Genomic DNA, 16,255 nt, shown 5'->3' with positions numbered 1-16,255 from the left:
ATGCTTTAAAGAACCCAATGTCCTTTTCTGTTTCTATCAGCCTGGGTTAATTAGGTTAATTTTTCAACCTACCAGACTGATACAGATTATCAGATCAGATGGTTTAAGAAAATGTACGTACACCATTTCTACTTTGTTTTATTGGTTTATTGATTTGCATTGTGCTTCTATGTGGCTCCTGTTCAGGGACTGTTTTTCTTGAATGATTTTTGTTTTAGTAATATTGAGATGTTGAGGATTGTTCATTGTTGTTGTTGTTTGGCAGGAAACTTCCCTCTTCTCCCTTTCCCTCCTTCCTCTTTTTTGGTGTGTGTGGGGTGTGGGTCAGAACAATCAAGTTTTAATTGACTGGAATTTACCCTTAAGTAGAGAAAATCAGGTAACTAATGAGTATGAAAATTAAGGAGATAGAGGAGGAAAATCAGTGCCCTGTGCAGGAGAGTATCACAACACAACTGTGAGCTCATTTCATGTAACTGGTTTATTTTATAGATAAGGAGCTTGCAACAAAGAACCCAAAGTAATGTGTGTTCAAGATACAATGAACTGTATGTTCACACTCTTAGTCGGGGGCTTATTGCTTTATCCATTTGCTTCCATCCAAGAGGCCAATGACCTAAAAGCAAGCTAAGATCAGGTTAAATTCAGCCCAGTTAATTACATCTTTTAAGTTTATGATTGTGTATGATAAAAATTTACATTTCCAAGAGCTTTTTATAATTTACAAAGCATTTAGTTTGTTAAATTCTCTGAACTCCTCTGAAATAACGTACAAATAACAAATATCGAGCATTTAATGTCAGGCTGTGTACCCAAGATATAGTGCTAGTTAACCCCTAGGTAATCAGAAATTTGTATAATCAATATATTTCATTTTAAACCAATATTACTGTAATATACACTAATTTTAGCAGGCGCCCAATCAAATAAATACTTTTCTACTTACACAAGACTCACGTAGCTAGATCTCTTCGGAGACCGATCTCGAAATATATTAAAGATCTAACTCAAAACCATGTTTTGCATCATTTGTCTAGACTTTCTAAAGTAAAATGCAAAGTTGTAATTCTCAAATGTCCACAAATGAACAAAATATTAGCAAGAATATGAAGTTGACTGCATCACTATATAATTGATTATTGAAACATAGATTTAATAAGCTATCTTCATTTTCAATCTAATGGAATACAAAGAGGACATTTTATTCTCTCTATAGTTTTTCCAGATTCTTTGCATAGATTATGAAAGTGACTTGTGAAAGGAAACTAAGCTAATTGACCTGTAACAAAGTTAATAATATACTTCTGTGTCGTGAAAAACAGAAAATGCCATTCTTGTATATTTAGCTAAAACAAACCATTAGTATAAGACCTAAGTATTAATGAGATCCAGGATTTTCAATGAAATTTCTTTGCCGCTTCCCCCTTGAAAAGTTAAAAGTGGGGAGGGCTTTTAAGTGGAAACTAAATTACGCTGCTGGCGTCATAGTGCAAAGATGCAAAGAAATGCAAACATGGAGAACTGGTAAAAAGTGGGAGGACAGTCTCGCAGCAATGGCAGCAACAACAAAAACTTTCCAACAGGCTTCACGTGGCTGTCAAGCCTTTTAAACATCTACTTGACAAAGGCAGTTTCGTTCAAGGAGCGGTTCCTTTTTCATAAACACATCAGGAGACAGCGCAACAGCAACCGCCAGACGCCGCAGGGCACCCCTCGCGCGCAGGCTGGGTCTGCCCTGGCTGGCCTAGCCACGCCCGCGGCGAGCTCCCGTCCCTCCCACCTCCCACTTCCTGGTAACCAAGCTGCTCTGCGCCGCCTTCTCGGGACCTGATTGGCTGGTGCGGCAGCCGCTAACGGCTACGGATTTTAAACCGAAGCCCTGGCGGCCAACGCCGGGCTCCGGAGCTGGGTGGTGGTGCCCCCACGCTGAAAGAGCGGTAAGTCAGTGACGTTTGGCGTGGCCTTGCCGTGTGTGGCGGGACCCCTGCCTTTCCCGAGCCGAACCTTCCGGCGCTGCCCTCCTGGGTCTGGGGTCCGCAGAGCTGCGCGCGGCCCCGCCCACTCCGCCTCGGGTCTCCGGGACGGCGGCCCCAGCTCCGGCCCCGAGGGGCTTCTTGGGGAAGGCCCTGGTTTCTGAGTCGCTGCCTCCTGTCCCTGGGATTTGAGCACTCGGCTCCGTGAGGAGGGGAGCCACCAGGTAGAAAGCCCTTCCTGCTGGAAGGGATTTCTGTCTTTAAGATTGCTCTACGGCTTTCGGAGCAGTATCTGGCTTCCTGTGAGAGCTCAGTAAATAGGCTGAATGAATGTTACAGACTGCTTACCCAAGTTTTTGGAGGAGCCCCTCTCCTTTGGAGCGCTCGTTTAGAAGGGAGGCTGGCTGAAGGCGAAGGAATGATAGAAGACTGGGAAGAACTTACAACTTGAACTGGGTCTTGACGTACAGGTAGGATTTTGGTAGGCAATAGGGCCCATGATTTTTCTAGATGAGGAATCCAATTCAGGAGAATTGGATGTGGAACTGAGTAGTTCTGCTGTAGAGATAGCCGAGATTCTAGCCAGAGGAGAGCTATACAGAGTACTAATACACAGGTAATGTTAGTGAGCGCTGTGTGCGACGGTCCAAAGCTAGGCACTGTATATGCGTTGACTCATTAAGTCCTTGCAGTGAGATGCCCTTATTTTTTTTTATAATTTTCTAAGTCTGGAAGTTGAGACATGGAGATGCTAAGATCACATAGCTATGAAATGTTAGAACTGGGGCAACAACACAATCTAACCACTGTTTATAATACAGTCGGCTCTCCTGTTCCGGTTCCGAATCAGCTCATTGAACCAACCGAATCAGAGATGGAAAAAAATGGGGAAAGTTCCAGAAAGTTCCAAATAGCAAAGTTTGATTTTGCCAATTGCTGGGCAACTATTTACATAGCATTTATATTGCATTTACATAGCATTTATATTGCATTTACAACTGTTTACATTGTATTAGGTATTATAAGCAATCTGAAGATAATTTAAACGATACAGAAGGGCGTGCGTTAAGTTATACGTGAATACATTCCATTTTACATAAGGGACTTGAGCATTGTGGATGAGGGTATCTGTGGGGGTCCTGGAACCAGTACCCTGCAGATACCAAGGAACGACTGTGCCTCAGTCTCTGTATGGTAAGTCACCCTGGAATGGGTACTCCAATATAAAGGACCTGAAGCTGAAGAATGCCTGCCAGGAGCAGTTAGATTTTGGTGGCCAACGTGGCGTGAGAGGAATGGATTAGGGTGGGAGAAGGAGGAGGAGTTTAAAATTATGGAAATGGGAAGAAGAGCAGATGGTGAAGTTTTAGATTGTATAGATTTGTACACTGTAGTAAGGGCAGGAGTGGAAATAGGGAGGTAAGAGGCTACTGAAATAATTCAGGTGAGACATATCAGTGCCTTTTGTCTAGGTTGATAGCAGTGGAGATACTGAGAAGTAGTCAGATTCTAAATGCACTGTGAAGTAGATTGGGATGTGAGAGATTTTTGACTGGAGCAACTGGAAGGATGCAGTTGCTAGTAACTGAAATGGGGAAGGCTCTGAGTGAAGCTGGTTTGGGCAGGTTAAACCTGATATGCTACTTTAGTTATCCAAGTGGAATTGTGCAGTAGACAACTGTATGAATCCTGGGAAGTTCAGGAAAGAGATCCAGACAGAGGACATAAATTTTGGAGTTCTTGACATCTAGGTGGTATTTTAAGTCATGACTATGAAAACACCAAAAGAGTGAGGGTAGATAAAGAGAAGAAATCCAAGGAGAAAACCTATTATAGCTTGGAAGAATCTGTGAAAGAGACTGAGAAGCAGCAGCTAGTTAGGGGAAAAACAAAAAACCCAGGAATTGGTGTTCTGGTAACCAAGGAAATATCGTTTTTGAGGGGGAAGGAGAAATTAACCATATCAAATGCTGCTGTTAGATCAAGTTAGATGAGGACTGAGAACTGACCATTAGATTAGTAGTGTGGAGGTCATTAGAAACCTTAGCAAAAGCAGTTTTGTTGGAATAGAGTGAAAGCCTGTGTGAAGTAGGTTTACAAGAAGATAGGAAACTGAGTATAGACAATTTGTTAAAGGAGTTTTGCTGTAAAGGCTGCAGAGAAATGGAGTGTATGTCCGAGGATGAAGTGGGAACAGTCCCATAGAATTAGGTATATCTCTTCTGTGCATGTCTCTAAGGTCACACTTCTTACTTTGTATCACAGTAGTCTGTGCCCACACTGGACTGCATTCCATGACTGTGCATTTCTATGCCGCCCTATTCTGTTTTCCGTCCCCAGTGTAGGTAGATATAATGATATAGGTTTGAATGAAAAAACAAGGTCATTTACCTTTTAAGATTCTACTTTTAAACCACTTTTGTTTACATTCATACTTTCAGATTGTATGTGAAGGGTTCTGCAAATACTTATGTACAAATTATATTATTTAAGTCATGATTTACTTCTTAGAATGTATTTATTAGTTACCCTTTTTGCCTTTATTAATCAATGCTATGATTTCCTGCTTTCTTTCTTTCTTTTTTTACTTCAGTGATGGAGTACCCAGTGATGGAAACAGGTTCACTTTTTACCTCAGGAATTAAGAGACATGTGAAAGACAGAATTTCAAAGACTGCTAAGTTGAATGTTTCTCTTGCTTCAAAAATCAAAACAAAAATAATAAGTAAGTGTCATTAGTCTTAAACTATACTCATATTTTTACTTTTTGTCTGGAAAATTGATATATATTTGGTACTTTGTCAAGTACAGAAAATGACTAAAATGACTGTTTTGTTAAATGAGATTTTCTCTATTCAATCCTTCCTGTCTCCTCAACTCCTATAAGTTGGGTGGTATGATGATTTACTGTCAGTGGTGACAACTGAATTTTCAACAGTGAGGCTTGGGTGGCCCAAGGCAGCTACCTCCTACACTGCAAAGAAAATACCAATGTGACATTTCTGAAAAAGAGCTGGAAAAAAAGTGAAGGATTGTCCTTCTGACATGTTGTAGAATTTGGACGATGGGTAATCTAGGGGTGGTTGGCCCAGATAGTGTGCTTTAGTAAGTGTTTTTATATAACCAAAGCTCATCATAAGGGCACTGAGTGCTTTGGAGATGGGGTTTTATGGATTCTGGAGCTAAGATGTCAGAAGGCAAAAAAAGAAAGGGAAACACCCCAAGATAAATTTTCATTACTTCTAAAAATTATACAATGATTCATTTCCATCTTAACAGGATTGGGGAAGGTTTGCTGCTGTTACAGAGCATGTAGGAAAGGTAATTGTGCCTTGTGAAATAGCCAAGCCTCCTGAGTATCTTTAAATCATAATGTTGCTCCTACCCAGGTCTTTAGAACCATCTTTTGTATTAGAACAGTTTCTATAGTGGCAATTTCCTGTTCTCTCTGGCAGAATCATTGCACACCCACTGTTATGAAGGAATACACTGAGTGTGAGGAGTACAACAGGAAAATGTTGTTATCCTTTAGCTTCTGGAAGTCCTAAACTGGTTCTAGTCTATTTCCATTTGATATGTCAAAGGTGGCTGTCTGCATCTACTTTCTTTGTGCCAAAAATAAAGTACTTTTGGGGCTTTATTTTTTTTTTAGATGCCCAAGCCTCCTCTGAGTATTTAAAAAAATATTATTAGTATTATAAACTATCATTACCATTATTATTACTATAACTATTAATACTATTATATAAAAATATATATTACTGTTATAAAACATTACATATACTATAACTTTTAAGCAGTGGGATATGTTATTGAATAGTGGCATGTAAATCAAAATTAAGAAATTATAACTATACTTTAGGTGTACTAAGGGAACACTATATGTAAGGTGAGTTTTACCAAGAAATTCACAATTAAATTTCTTTTACTAACAACAGGAAAGCATACTGATTTAAATTATATTTACATAGTACTTGTAAAGAGAAGGGATCAAGTATGGGGATATGTGTATAAAAACAGATGATTGAACTTGGTGTACCCCCCAAAAAATAATAAATTAAAAAAAAAAGAGAACGGATCAAGTTTAGATTGCAATAGATGTCTAGAAATAAGAGGCAGGATATTTGGGGTGGAGGTATAGGATCCCACAGGGTTTAGATGATCTGTCCAACGTTGCATTAAGTATGCTGCCTTTCACTTGAGGTTTTGAAAAATAGACTTTGGGAGCATTAAATTGTTCAATTCTAGAACCACAGAAACTGGCTCTAAAATTTTCACAGATTGGGACAATCTTTAGTTAGAACTGTGGGATCAGCTTCTCCATTCTACCTCCTAGTCAAAGGTAGGAAGGAAGGTAGAGCAGCAAGTATCAAGATTTAGTTTTTGTAACTGATCTAATTATCTAGAATACTGTGTCTGTGTTAGAGTCCTCTTGTTCTTAACTCTGTATTCACAAACGTCCTGCATTTCTTACAAGTCTTATTCATCTTCTATCTAGCTTTTATTTCTTCAGCTCCAAACTCTGGGTACATTTTTTTCAAAAGTCCATCTGTGTTGTCATTCTCTTCTAACCTTCAGCTAAAACTTACAAAGTGAAATACGTTTTGTCCAAAGTAGTTTTATTAAGGAATATGAAAATGTATTAAAATGTTCAATATTAACTCTTACAATTTTTTTTTTTACAGATAATTCTTCTATTTTCAAAATTTCTTTAAAGCAAAACAACAGGGCATTAGCTCAGGCTCTTAGTAGAGAAAAAGAGAATTCTCGAAGAATTACAACTGAAAAGATGCTATTGCAAAAAGAAGTGGAGAAACTGAATTTTGAGAACACCTTTCTTCGTCTAAAGCTAAATAATTTGGTATGCAAACTATATTGTGTTTGAATTCTAAAACTATATTATAGAAGCTCTAAATGTTTTTCAAATCTGTAATTAATGTAAAAAAATTGTTGAAAGAGTGTGCCATGTTAATGGACAAACTGTTAATGGGTAGTAAAATAGGTGTCTTGAATCTACATTCTAAATATGTACTTTGGCTCTGAAAACTAGTATTGATCAACATTTGATTGCTAATCATAAGCAAAACTTGATACATTAATATATTTTAAGAAGATGGGCCAAGTTCCTCCAGTGAAAGGAGGGAAGTTCCCTGAGTGTTTGTATTCTCTCTTAATGGCAACATTCCACTGGCTACAAACCAAATAGAATGAAGACTGTAGTTATTGCTTTTCCTTCCAACTCTGTCCACAGCAGGGCAGTAAGAGCCAGTGCTTAGCTAGGTTACAACTATAGCTCTAATTCCAAAATGAGTAGAAATTAATTTAAAATGGAAAAAATGACTTACTATACTTCTTGGAGGTTAAATTCCTGTGCCCAACAAACTATGTTAACTGGCCACATGATGTATTATTATTATCATGGGAAGGTTAAAAAATGTTGGAAGGGACTTCCATGGTGGTCCAGTGGTGAAGACTCCGTGATTCCAATGCAGGGGATGCGAGTTCGAGTCCTGGTCGGGGAATTAAGATCCAACATGCCACATGGTATGGCCAGGAAAAAAAAAATTAGGAAAGTTTATGATTGATAGCTCAAAAGTATTCAAAATGTGTGTATGTGTCTGTGTCTATTTGAACTATACAGTGTAGCACCTTTTTAGCTCAATGTGATCTCAATTATTTTTTAAGTCTTCTTAGCTGATGGTATTTGTAAATGTGTGGTCTAATAAACTCCAAATCTTAATTGATTAAAAGAGTCTTTATTTCAGAATAAGAAGCTTATAGAAGTAGAAGCACTCATGAACAACAGCTTGATAACTGCAATTGAAATGAGCACTCTTTCTGAGGTAAACAGAATTTACGTCTAAATTGTAATGTTTTTAGCATTACTGAGGATAATTGAGAGTAGGTTAAGTAACGTCAAGGTTAGAGATTCATATCTTAAACTTTGTATAGAGGAATGGAGATAATACTAATTTTAATTGGCTAACAGCACATTATTATTTGATATAATTGGTTATTGAAATTTTTATATAAAAATTAGCTTTTGTTTAAAAGTAACACAGGATTAGACAGATCAGTGGAACTAAACAGACTCAAAAGCATAGACGATATTAGTAGAAAAATCATATTTCAAATTAGAGAAGAATTTGTATCATTTTCAGAAAGATGAACACGGAAAGCTATTAGGGGAAAAAATAGAGGTAGATCCTAGATCCCCATGTTCTTCAAGGGTCAACTGTATATGTTGAAATATTGTATATGCATGAATGTGTATTTATTCACAGGCATAGAATAAAGTTTGGGAGGTTATATACCAAAATATTAGTAGTGATTATCTTTATATGGCATGATTAAGGATGAACTGTGTTTAACCTTATCATCACATTATTCTCATTAAACTATTACAGGCTAAACACAAGAATTATTCCATTGTTATTAATATCCTTGTATAATTTAGTACTTTAATGACAGACAGTATCTAATGAGATTAGAAATTTCATTCATTTTCATTTTCTTTGTTCTTTTGAAAAATAATTCCATTAGAGTCTCTTTCTACTGCCGAGTAGCAAGAAGGAACGGGTTAGTAAACAGTGCAAACTGATGCGTCTTCCATTTGCAAGGTAATTGCTTCAAAACTTGGTTAAATATTTTCTTGCACACTTTTACCTGAATTGAACTTTGAATACTTTTTATTTGGTCTGCTTCCTTGAAACAGAAAAACATTTAAAAATAAATAATGAAATACTCATCAATATTATACCAGTGAAAGAAATTGAAGATATAATCTAATAGAATTCAGCTTTAAACTTTGAAATAATATTCAGCTTTCCCATGGTTTCTAGAGAAGAAAGAGGCACAGGTAGACCTTGAGTTACATGTGTTTGAATTACACTGGTTCACAGTACTTAGATTTTCATATAACATAATTATTGTCTGTGTGTGTTATACGATGTTCAGGTTTTATCAGCCTGTAGTTGCCCATTAAGGTATTGTATTCCCAGGGCTCCAAGGAAACTTACCCATCAATTCAATAACCAAGGTCATCTATAGAATTCTGCTACTCTTCAGTTCTTTCTTTTCCTCCAGGTCACCACTGGCCTCATGTTTTCTGCTGGGTGAATCTGATAACTATTTCTACCTTTATTATCTTGCATGCTACTCAGACTTTAAGATTAACTTTTATCATTACTATTCTCCTGACCAGAATTCCCCATTTCTTGATTAATTTGATTATAATCTTAGTAAATACTGTTTCAAACCTATCACTTTTAAAGACAGTTACTGAAGTCCAGAGAGGTAAAATGACTCAGTGAATTAATATCATTGATCACAATTGTCTTGTCTCTTAGACAGTGTTCTTTCTGTTACATAAGTTACAGGTTTAATGCATTTATTTAAGTGTATGAGTAAATGCAGTTATGTATTGAAGTGGTATCTGTACTATAGTAAAAAAAAATTCATATATCTACGGTGTCATTTCTGTTCATTCCAGTTTGTTCCATAGTTTTGTCTGTTCTGTACTGGCTCCACATTGCACGTGTACATTTTAATTAATATAGTTTTAAAATAGTACATTTTGTTGTCTTCTAGGTGCTCAGTTCTTTTTCAAGAAAATCTTGGCTGTCATTATGCATACATTATTTCGTATAAATGTATGATTCAAGTGTTAAGTTGCCCCCCAGAAAATTTTATTGTATTTTTTTAAGTAAACTTTTGTTTGAAGTATAAAATACATTTTAGAAACATGCAAAAATCTTTAGAGAATGGTGAATCTTCACAGTGAACACTATGGTATAACCAATACCCAGGCCAAGAAACAGAATATTAACAGTACCTCAGATATCCTTGTGCCTCTTGCCATCACCCACCCAAGGATAAATATTATCCTGACTTCTAACATTGTAGATTAATTTTGCCTAGTTTTGAATTTCATATAATGAAACCATACAGGATGTATGATCTTTGTCTCTGGCTCCTTTAGCATTGTGTTTATAAGATTCATCCATATTGTCCTATATAGTTGTAGGTCAGTCATTCTTGTTGCTGTGTAGTGTTCCACTGTATGATTATTCCATAATTTATCCATCCTTCTGTTTTTAGTTTTTTTGCTACTGTTGGTCTATTATAAATAATTCTGCCTTGTGTCTGCCTTTTGATTAATACATGTATACATTTCTGTTGGGTATATACTTAGGAGTAGAATTGCTAGGTTAACACATATTTGGCTTTGGAAGAAATTGCTGAACAGTTTTTTAAAGGGATTATGCCAGTTTACATTTCTAGCAGCAGTATATGAGAGTTCCTGTTATGTATCTGCAACAATACTTGTTATTGTCTGTCTTTTCCATTTTAGCTGTATGGGGAGTGTGTAGAGGTACTACCCTGAAGTTTTGATTTCCCTGATAATTAATGAAGTTAAGCATCTGTTTATATGTTTACTTTCTATCAGGTTATTTTTTTTTCTTTTTACAGATTTGTAGGAGTTCTTTCTATACATTGTATATAAATTCTTTGTGCATTACAATGTGGCTTGCCTCTTCACTCTCTTAATGGTATCTTTGGATGAACCCAATTTATATATCTATATATCTATCTCTATTTGTCCCCCTCCCTCTTATGGTTACGCTTTCTGTGTCCTTTTAAGAAAACCTTTCCAATTGCAAGGTCATGACGTTTTCTCCTATGTTTTCTTTTAAAAGCTTTATTATTTTTCCTTTCATGTTTAGGTCTTCATTCTACCTAGAATTTTGGGTACGATGTGAGAGATAAGTCATTTTTTCTTTTTTAATATAGAAATCCTGTTGAGCTTGCACCATTTATTGAAAAGATCATCCTTTTCCCCACCTCATTGCAGTGTTATCTGTATAAAAAAATCAAGTGCCTGAATGTGTATGGGTCTCTTTCTGAACTCACTATTCTATTACGAGTCTTTTTGTCAGTACCACACTATCTTAATTACTAGCTTTATAATAAGTCTTGATATTTGATAGTTTGAATCTCTGTGTTAGTTATTTATGCTTTAAAAATATATCTTAATTGGCCATTCTTGGCCCTTTGCATTTACATGTGAATTTCAGAATCCGCTTGTCTGTTTACACACACACACACACACACACACACCCCTTGAATTTTGATTGGGATTACATAGAATATAGTTCATTTTGGGGAAAACTGACACTTTATAAAATTGAATGTTTCATCCATGATCATGGTGTATCACTTTGTTTTTTAGATATTATGTATGTAGCTTCAAAGCTTTTAGAATACAGTTATTGCACATCTTATATTTATTCCTACTTATTTGATGTTTTTAGTGCTATTCTTAATTGTTTTCAAATTTTCCTTTTCTTCTTGATGCTAGTATATAGAAATATAATTAATTTTTGAATATCGACCTTGTTTACATTGACCTGGCTATGAATTTTAATAGTTTATCTATAGTTTTTTAAAAATTTTCTATTAATAGAATTTTATGATTTGTGAATAAGAACAGTTTTCCCTTTACCCCCTTATCTAGTTTATAGGCCTTTTATCTTTTGTTTCTTACCTTGTTGGACTGATTATTTCTTGTTCAGTAATGAATTAAAGTATTAACAGTGGGCATTCTTACTGTGTTCCCATTATTTAATATGTTTGCTCTTGGGCTTTTATAGATTCTCCTTCTTATCAGATTAAAGAAGTTCCATTGTACTCCTAGTTTGGTGAGATTTTTTTCATCAGTGGCTATTGGATTTTATCAAATGCTTTTTCTGTCAATGTTGAGAAGATAATACGTTTCCCTTTTTTTTTTCTATTAATGTAATGAATTTTTTATATTTTTTTCTTCTAATGTAATGAATAATGATTGATTTTTTTAATACAATCCTGAAATGAGTTGCTCCTGATGATATATCCCTTTGATATATATCACTAAATTTTATTTGCTAATCTTTCAAAGGATTTTTTGCATGTATTTTAATAATGAAGATGACATAATTTTCCTTTATTATATTTTGTCAAGTTTTGGTATTTATGTTATGCTGGTCACCCTAAGTGAATTGATAAATGCCCCTCTTTTTCTATTTTCTGGAAGTATTTGTGTAAAAAAATGTTTTTATCTTTAAATATTTGGGAGAAGTTATCTGGACCTGAAGATTTTTTGTGGAAACATTTTTGATAGCATCCCATTTTAATAAATATAAGAATATTCAGCTTTTCTATTTTTTCTCGTGTCAGGTTTGTTAATTTTAAAAAAGGTTTGTCCATTTCATTTAAAATATCAAATTACTGGCCATTTATACATTTGGATCATTCTTTGTTGGTTATCTTTTTCTCTTGAGTTTGAATCATGTTTTCCTGTTGCTTCATGTGTTGAATAATATTGGACTGTATCCCAGACATTGTGAATTCTATGTTGTAGAAAATCTGGATTCAGGTATATTCCTCCAGCAAGTTTGATATTTTATTTTAGTAGATAGTTACCTTATCTGAACTCAAACTTGTTATTACCTGTGATGAACAACATGAAATCTCTTTTCAGTTCTTTAATCCTTAGCTGGGCCACTTGGAATCTTTCTCACATATATGTGATTCAGGGATCAGCTCAAGATTTGGGGAGTTTATGCACAAAATTTGGGGCTCCTCTTTCTACTTTTCCTGTTATTTCTCCCATCACATACACTTTCCAGTGGTTGTAGTTGCCCTGAATTCTGGCCTTGAACTAATAATAATGACCGTATTTGTAACTTTTAGAAAATGTGGCACTGACTGAGGTTTGTAAACAGTGGTAAGCTAACCCTTTTTCTAAGTGTCACCCCCTCTTCTGTATCTAGCTGCTTTTTGTTCACTCTCCAGGGACCTCAGGTAGCTTTTTGTTTTGTTTTTATTTTGTCCAGAATTTGTCCTCATTATGTTTGATAAGATTGATTCAATAGTAGCTATTTGGCCATCACCTGAAGCAGAACCTCTCCTCTGTTTATTTTTTGCTAACTTGTTTCTTCAAGTGGTATAGACATTTCCTCCCAATGGCTGTTCTACTAATAGGTGCCTTTCACTTTTTAACAAATATTTTCTAATATTTATTTTTATTATTATCTATAATTTTTAAATATATGATTTTGTTTGGCGTACAAGGCAAAATCTTTATCATTGGAGCATATTACTCTATTATTTGAATTCAAAAAGGTCATTCTGTCTATTTCCGTAGCTTTCTGTCTTTTTCCCCCCATAGATTTAACTACTCTAGGAATATAGCTTTAGTTTACGTGGACACCTTTTGGAAACATAGCAAACTTTATTACACACAAAACTTTACATACAACTGTATTTGTTTGAAACCAGAGGAAGAGTTTTGGTTTTTCCACAGCATTAATTATAGGAAAATTATAAATACTATACATAAATATTTGTAAGTATGTTTGAACTTTATTTACCTCATTAGTATTATTATCCTAATAGCTCAACTAGTGATTATATCATTTATCTCCTTTTGGAGCCACTGGAGATAGAGGATAAGAAGCATTCCTGTTTTACTCCAAGTTCTGTACTATTAGGAACTACCTATTTCCTACCTATAATTGCCTTCACTGAACAGAAAATGATATCAGAGTGGGTTTGTGGTTAGATCTTAAATAAATAGCATGTAGAAAGATCTATCCATGTAATTTTCCAAATAATTTTTGTGAAATACAGAATTCTTCATTCATTCTTATTTGCTCTTAGGGTTCCCTTAACTTCAAATGATGATGAAGAGGAAGAGAAAGAAAAAGTGCAGTGTGACAGCAATGTCATAGCAAAGACATCACTGGATAGTCCCTCTTTGGTATCAACTCAGCATAATTTGGAATTGTTATTTCTTAAAAAAAATGATCAGAATGTTTGTGGTGTAAGTGATTCAGAACATATTTCTTCTGTTGTTAATATACTTCCCAAAGGTAAGATATTTTTAAAAAATTCATTTTGAGTGTCAGTATTAAATAGTTAATGTTGATTAGATTTTCTTTTTGAGGGCCAACATGTATAAACAGTTAATAAGTTAGATTTCTTACGTTATAGATTGCCTAACTTCTACCATTTAAAATTTCTGGTGAAAAAATTAGTTTAGGGACTTCCTAGGCGGTGCAGTGGGTAAGAATCCGCCTGCCAATGCAGGGGACATGGGTTTGATCCCTGACTCAGGAAGATCCCACATGCCGCGGAGCAACTAAGCCCGTGTGCCACAACTATTGAGCCTGCACTCTAGAGCCCGTGAGCCACAACTATTGAGCCCATGTGACGCAACTACTGAAGCCCACGCACTTAGAGCCCCTGCTCTGCAGCAACAGAGGCCACCGCAATGAGAAGCCCATGCACCACAACGAAGAGTAGCCCCCACTTGCCGCAACTAGAGAAAGCCCGTGTGCAGCAACGAAGACTCAACACAGCCAATAAAATAGATAAATAAATTTATTAAAAAAAAAATTAGTTTAAAAGTAAAAATGCCAAGAAATGTCAGGTCCACAGTGGACTAATACTATTACACTGGAAAGAGTATTGAGAAATGAGCTGGCCTAAAGAGCTTTTCTTGGTATCTTAGCTTATGAATTAAAAGGTATGGTATATTATTTACTTACATCTTCTCGTTTTCATAGATTTGAAAATTGAAATTTTTGGGTGTAGTGACTTTTTCAAGCTCATAACCAATTAGCAGTAAAGCAAAAACTTGAGCCTGGCTGATGGTTGAGCAAGAAAAAATGACACATATTTTAATTATATGGTATTTTATTTTTTTATTTTATTTTAATTATATGGTATTTTAAAATGGTATAGTCTGGCTTATGTATTTGACATAGAATTTCAGATTGGGATATGGAATCATAACTCTATTAAAGTTGGAGTTTGAATTATTTTTCCTTTCTAAAAAGTATGTGAGTGTGTGTATATACTTTTTATAAACTTTAGCTACCTGCTGATAGTTTATTTTTTCTTCAGTTAATTTTTTTTTCAGTTTTTTTTTTTAAAGCTCTTAATTGGAATATAATTGCTTTACACTCTTGTACCAGCTTATGAGGTACACCAAAGTGAATCAGCTGTATTTATACATATATCCCCATATCCCTTAGCTCCCACGACTCCCCCCCACCCTCCCCGTCCCAGCCCTCTAAGGCATCACCCATCATCGAGTTGATCTCCGTTTGTTATACAGCAACTTCCCACTAGCTATCTATTTTACAGTTGGTACTATGTATATCTCTATGCTACTCTCTCACTTCGTCGCAGCTTCCCCTTCACCCCTGGCCCCTCCAACGCCGTGTCCTCCAGTCCATTCTCTGCATCTGCATCTTTATTCTTGTCTTGTCACTGGGTTTATCAGTACCTTTTTTTTTTTTTTTTTTTTTTTTTTTAAGATTCTGTATATATGAGTTAGCATACAATATTTGTTTTTCTGGCTTACTTCACTCTGTATGAGAGACTCTAGGTCTATCCACCTCATTACGTATAGTTCCATTTCATTCCTTTTTATACCTGAGTAATATTCCATTGTGTATATATGCCGCATCTTTATCCATTCATTTGTTGATGGGCATTTAGATTGCTTCCATGTCCTGGCTGTTGTAAATAGTGCTGCAATAAACATTACGGTACATGTTTCTTTTTGGATTATGGTTTTCTCAGGGTATATGCCCAGTAGTAGGATTACTGGATCATATGGTAGTTCTAGTTTTAGTTTTTTAAGGAGCCTCCAAACTGTTTTCCATAGTGGCTGTACCAACTTACATTCCCACCAACAGTGCAGGAGCATTCCCTTTTCTCCGCACCCTCTCCAATATTTGTTGTTTCTAGATTTTTTAATGATGACCATTCTGACTGGTGTGAGGTGATACCTCATTGTGGCTTTGACTTGCATTTCTCTAATGATTAGTGATTTTGAGAATCTTTTCATGTGTTTGTTGGCCATCTGTATGTCTTCTTTGGAGAAATGTCTATTTGGGTCTTCCGCCCATTTGTGGATTGGGTTATTTGCTTTTTTGGTATTAAGCTGCATGAGCTGCTTGTATATTTTGGAGATTAAGCCTTTGTCCGTTGCTTCATTGGCAACTATTTTCTCCCACTCTGAGGGTTGCCTTCTTGTCTTATTTATGGTTTCTTTCGCTGTGCAAAAGCTTTTCAGTTTCATTAGGTCCCATTTGTTTATTCTTGATTTTATTTCCATTATTCTAGGAGGTAGGTCAAAAAGGATCTTGCTTTGATGGATGTCCTAGAGTGTTCTGCCTATGTTTTCCTCTATGAGTTTTATAATGTCTGGCCTTCCATTTAGGTCTTTC

The 16,255-nt window shown here is 35.6% G+C and overlaps 1 protein-coding gene across 3 annotated transcripts in view; it reads left to right on the top strand.

The window, feature by feature from the left end:
- The first annotated feature begins 1,865 nt into the window (after window positions 1-1,865).
- SGO2 (shugoshin 2) overlaps window positions 1,866-16,255 on the top strand; it is a 30,997-nt gene continuing 16,607 nt past the window's right edge. The window contains exons 1-7 of one of the 3 annotated variants that reach the window (XM_057746677.1): window positions 1,866-1,937; window positions 2,795-2,891; window positions 4,567-4,698; window positions 6,659-6,834; window positions 7,739-7,816; window positions 8,517-8,593; window positions 13,674-13,885. In XM_057746677.1, the coding sequence (XP_057602660.1) occupies window position 2,891; window positions 4,567-4,698; window positions 6,659-6,834; window positions 7,739-7,816; window positions 8,517-8,593; window positions 13,674-13,885 (676 nt within the window). In that variant the 5' untranslated portion in view covers window positions 1,866-1,937; window positions 2,795-2,890. Of the gene's footprint in view, window positions 1,938-2,075; window positions 2,198-2,794; window positions 2,892-4,566; window positions 4,699-6,658; window positions 6,835-7,738; window positions 7,817-8,516; window positions 8,594-13,673; window positions 13,886-16,255 lie in introns of those variants that run through there. The other 2 variants (XM_057746678.1, XM_057746679.1) reach the window with 2 other exon arrangements.

This window comes from Hippopotamus amphibius, chromosome 8 (assembly GCF_030028045.1).
Source record: "Hippopotamus amphibius kiboko isolate mHipAmp2 chromosome 8, mHipAmp2.hap2, whole genome shotgun sequence".
In the NCBI taxonomy this organism is placed as follows: Eukaryota; Metazoa; Chordata; class Mammalia; order Artiodactyla; family Hippopotamidae; genus Hippopotamus; species Hippopotamus amphibius.
This window is presented reverse-complemented; position numbering and strand designations above follow the sequence as displayed.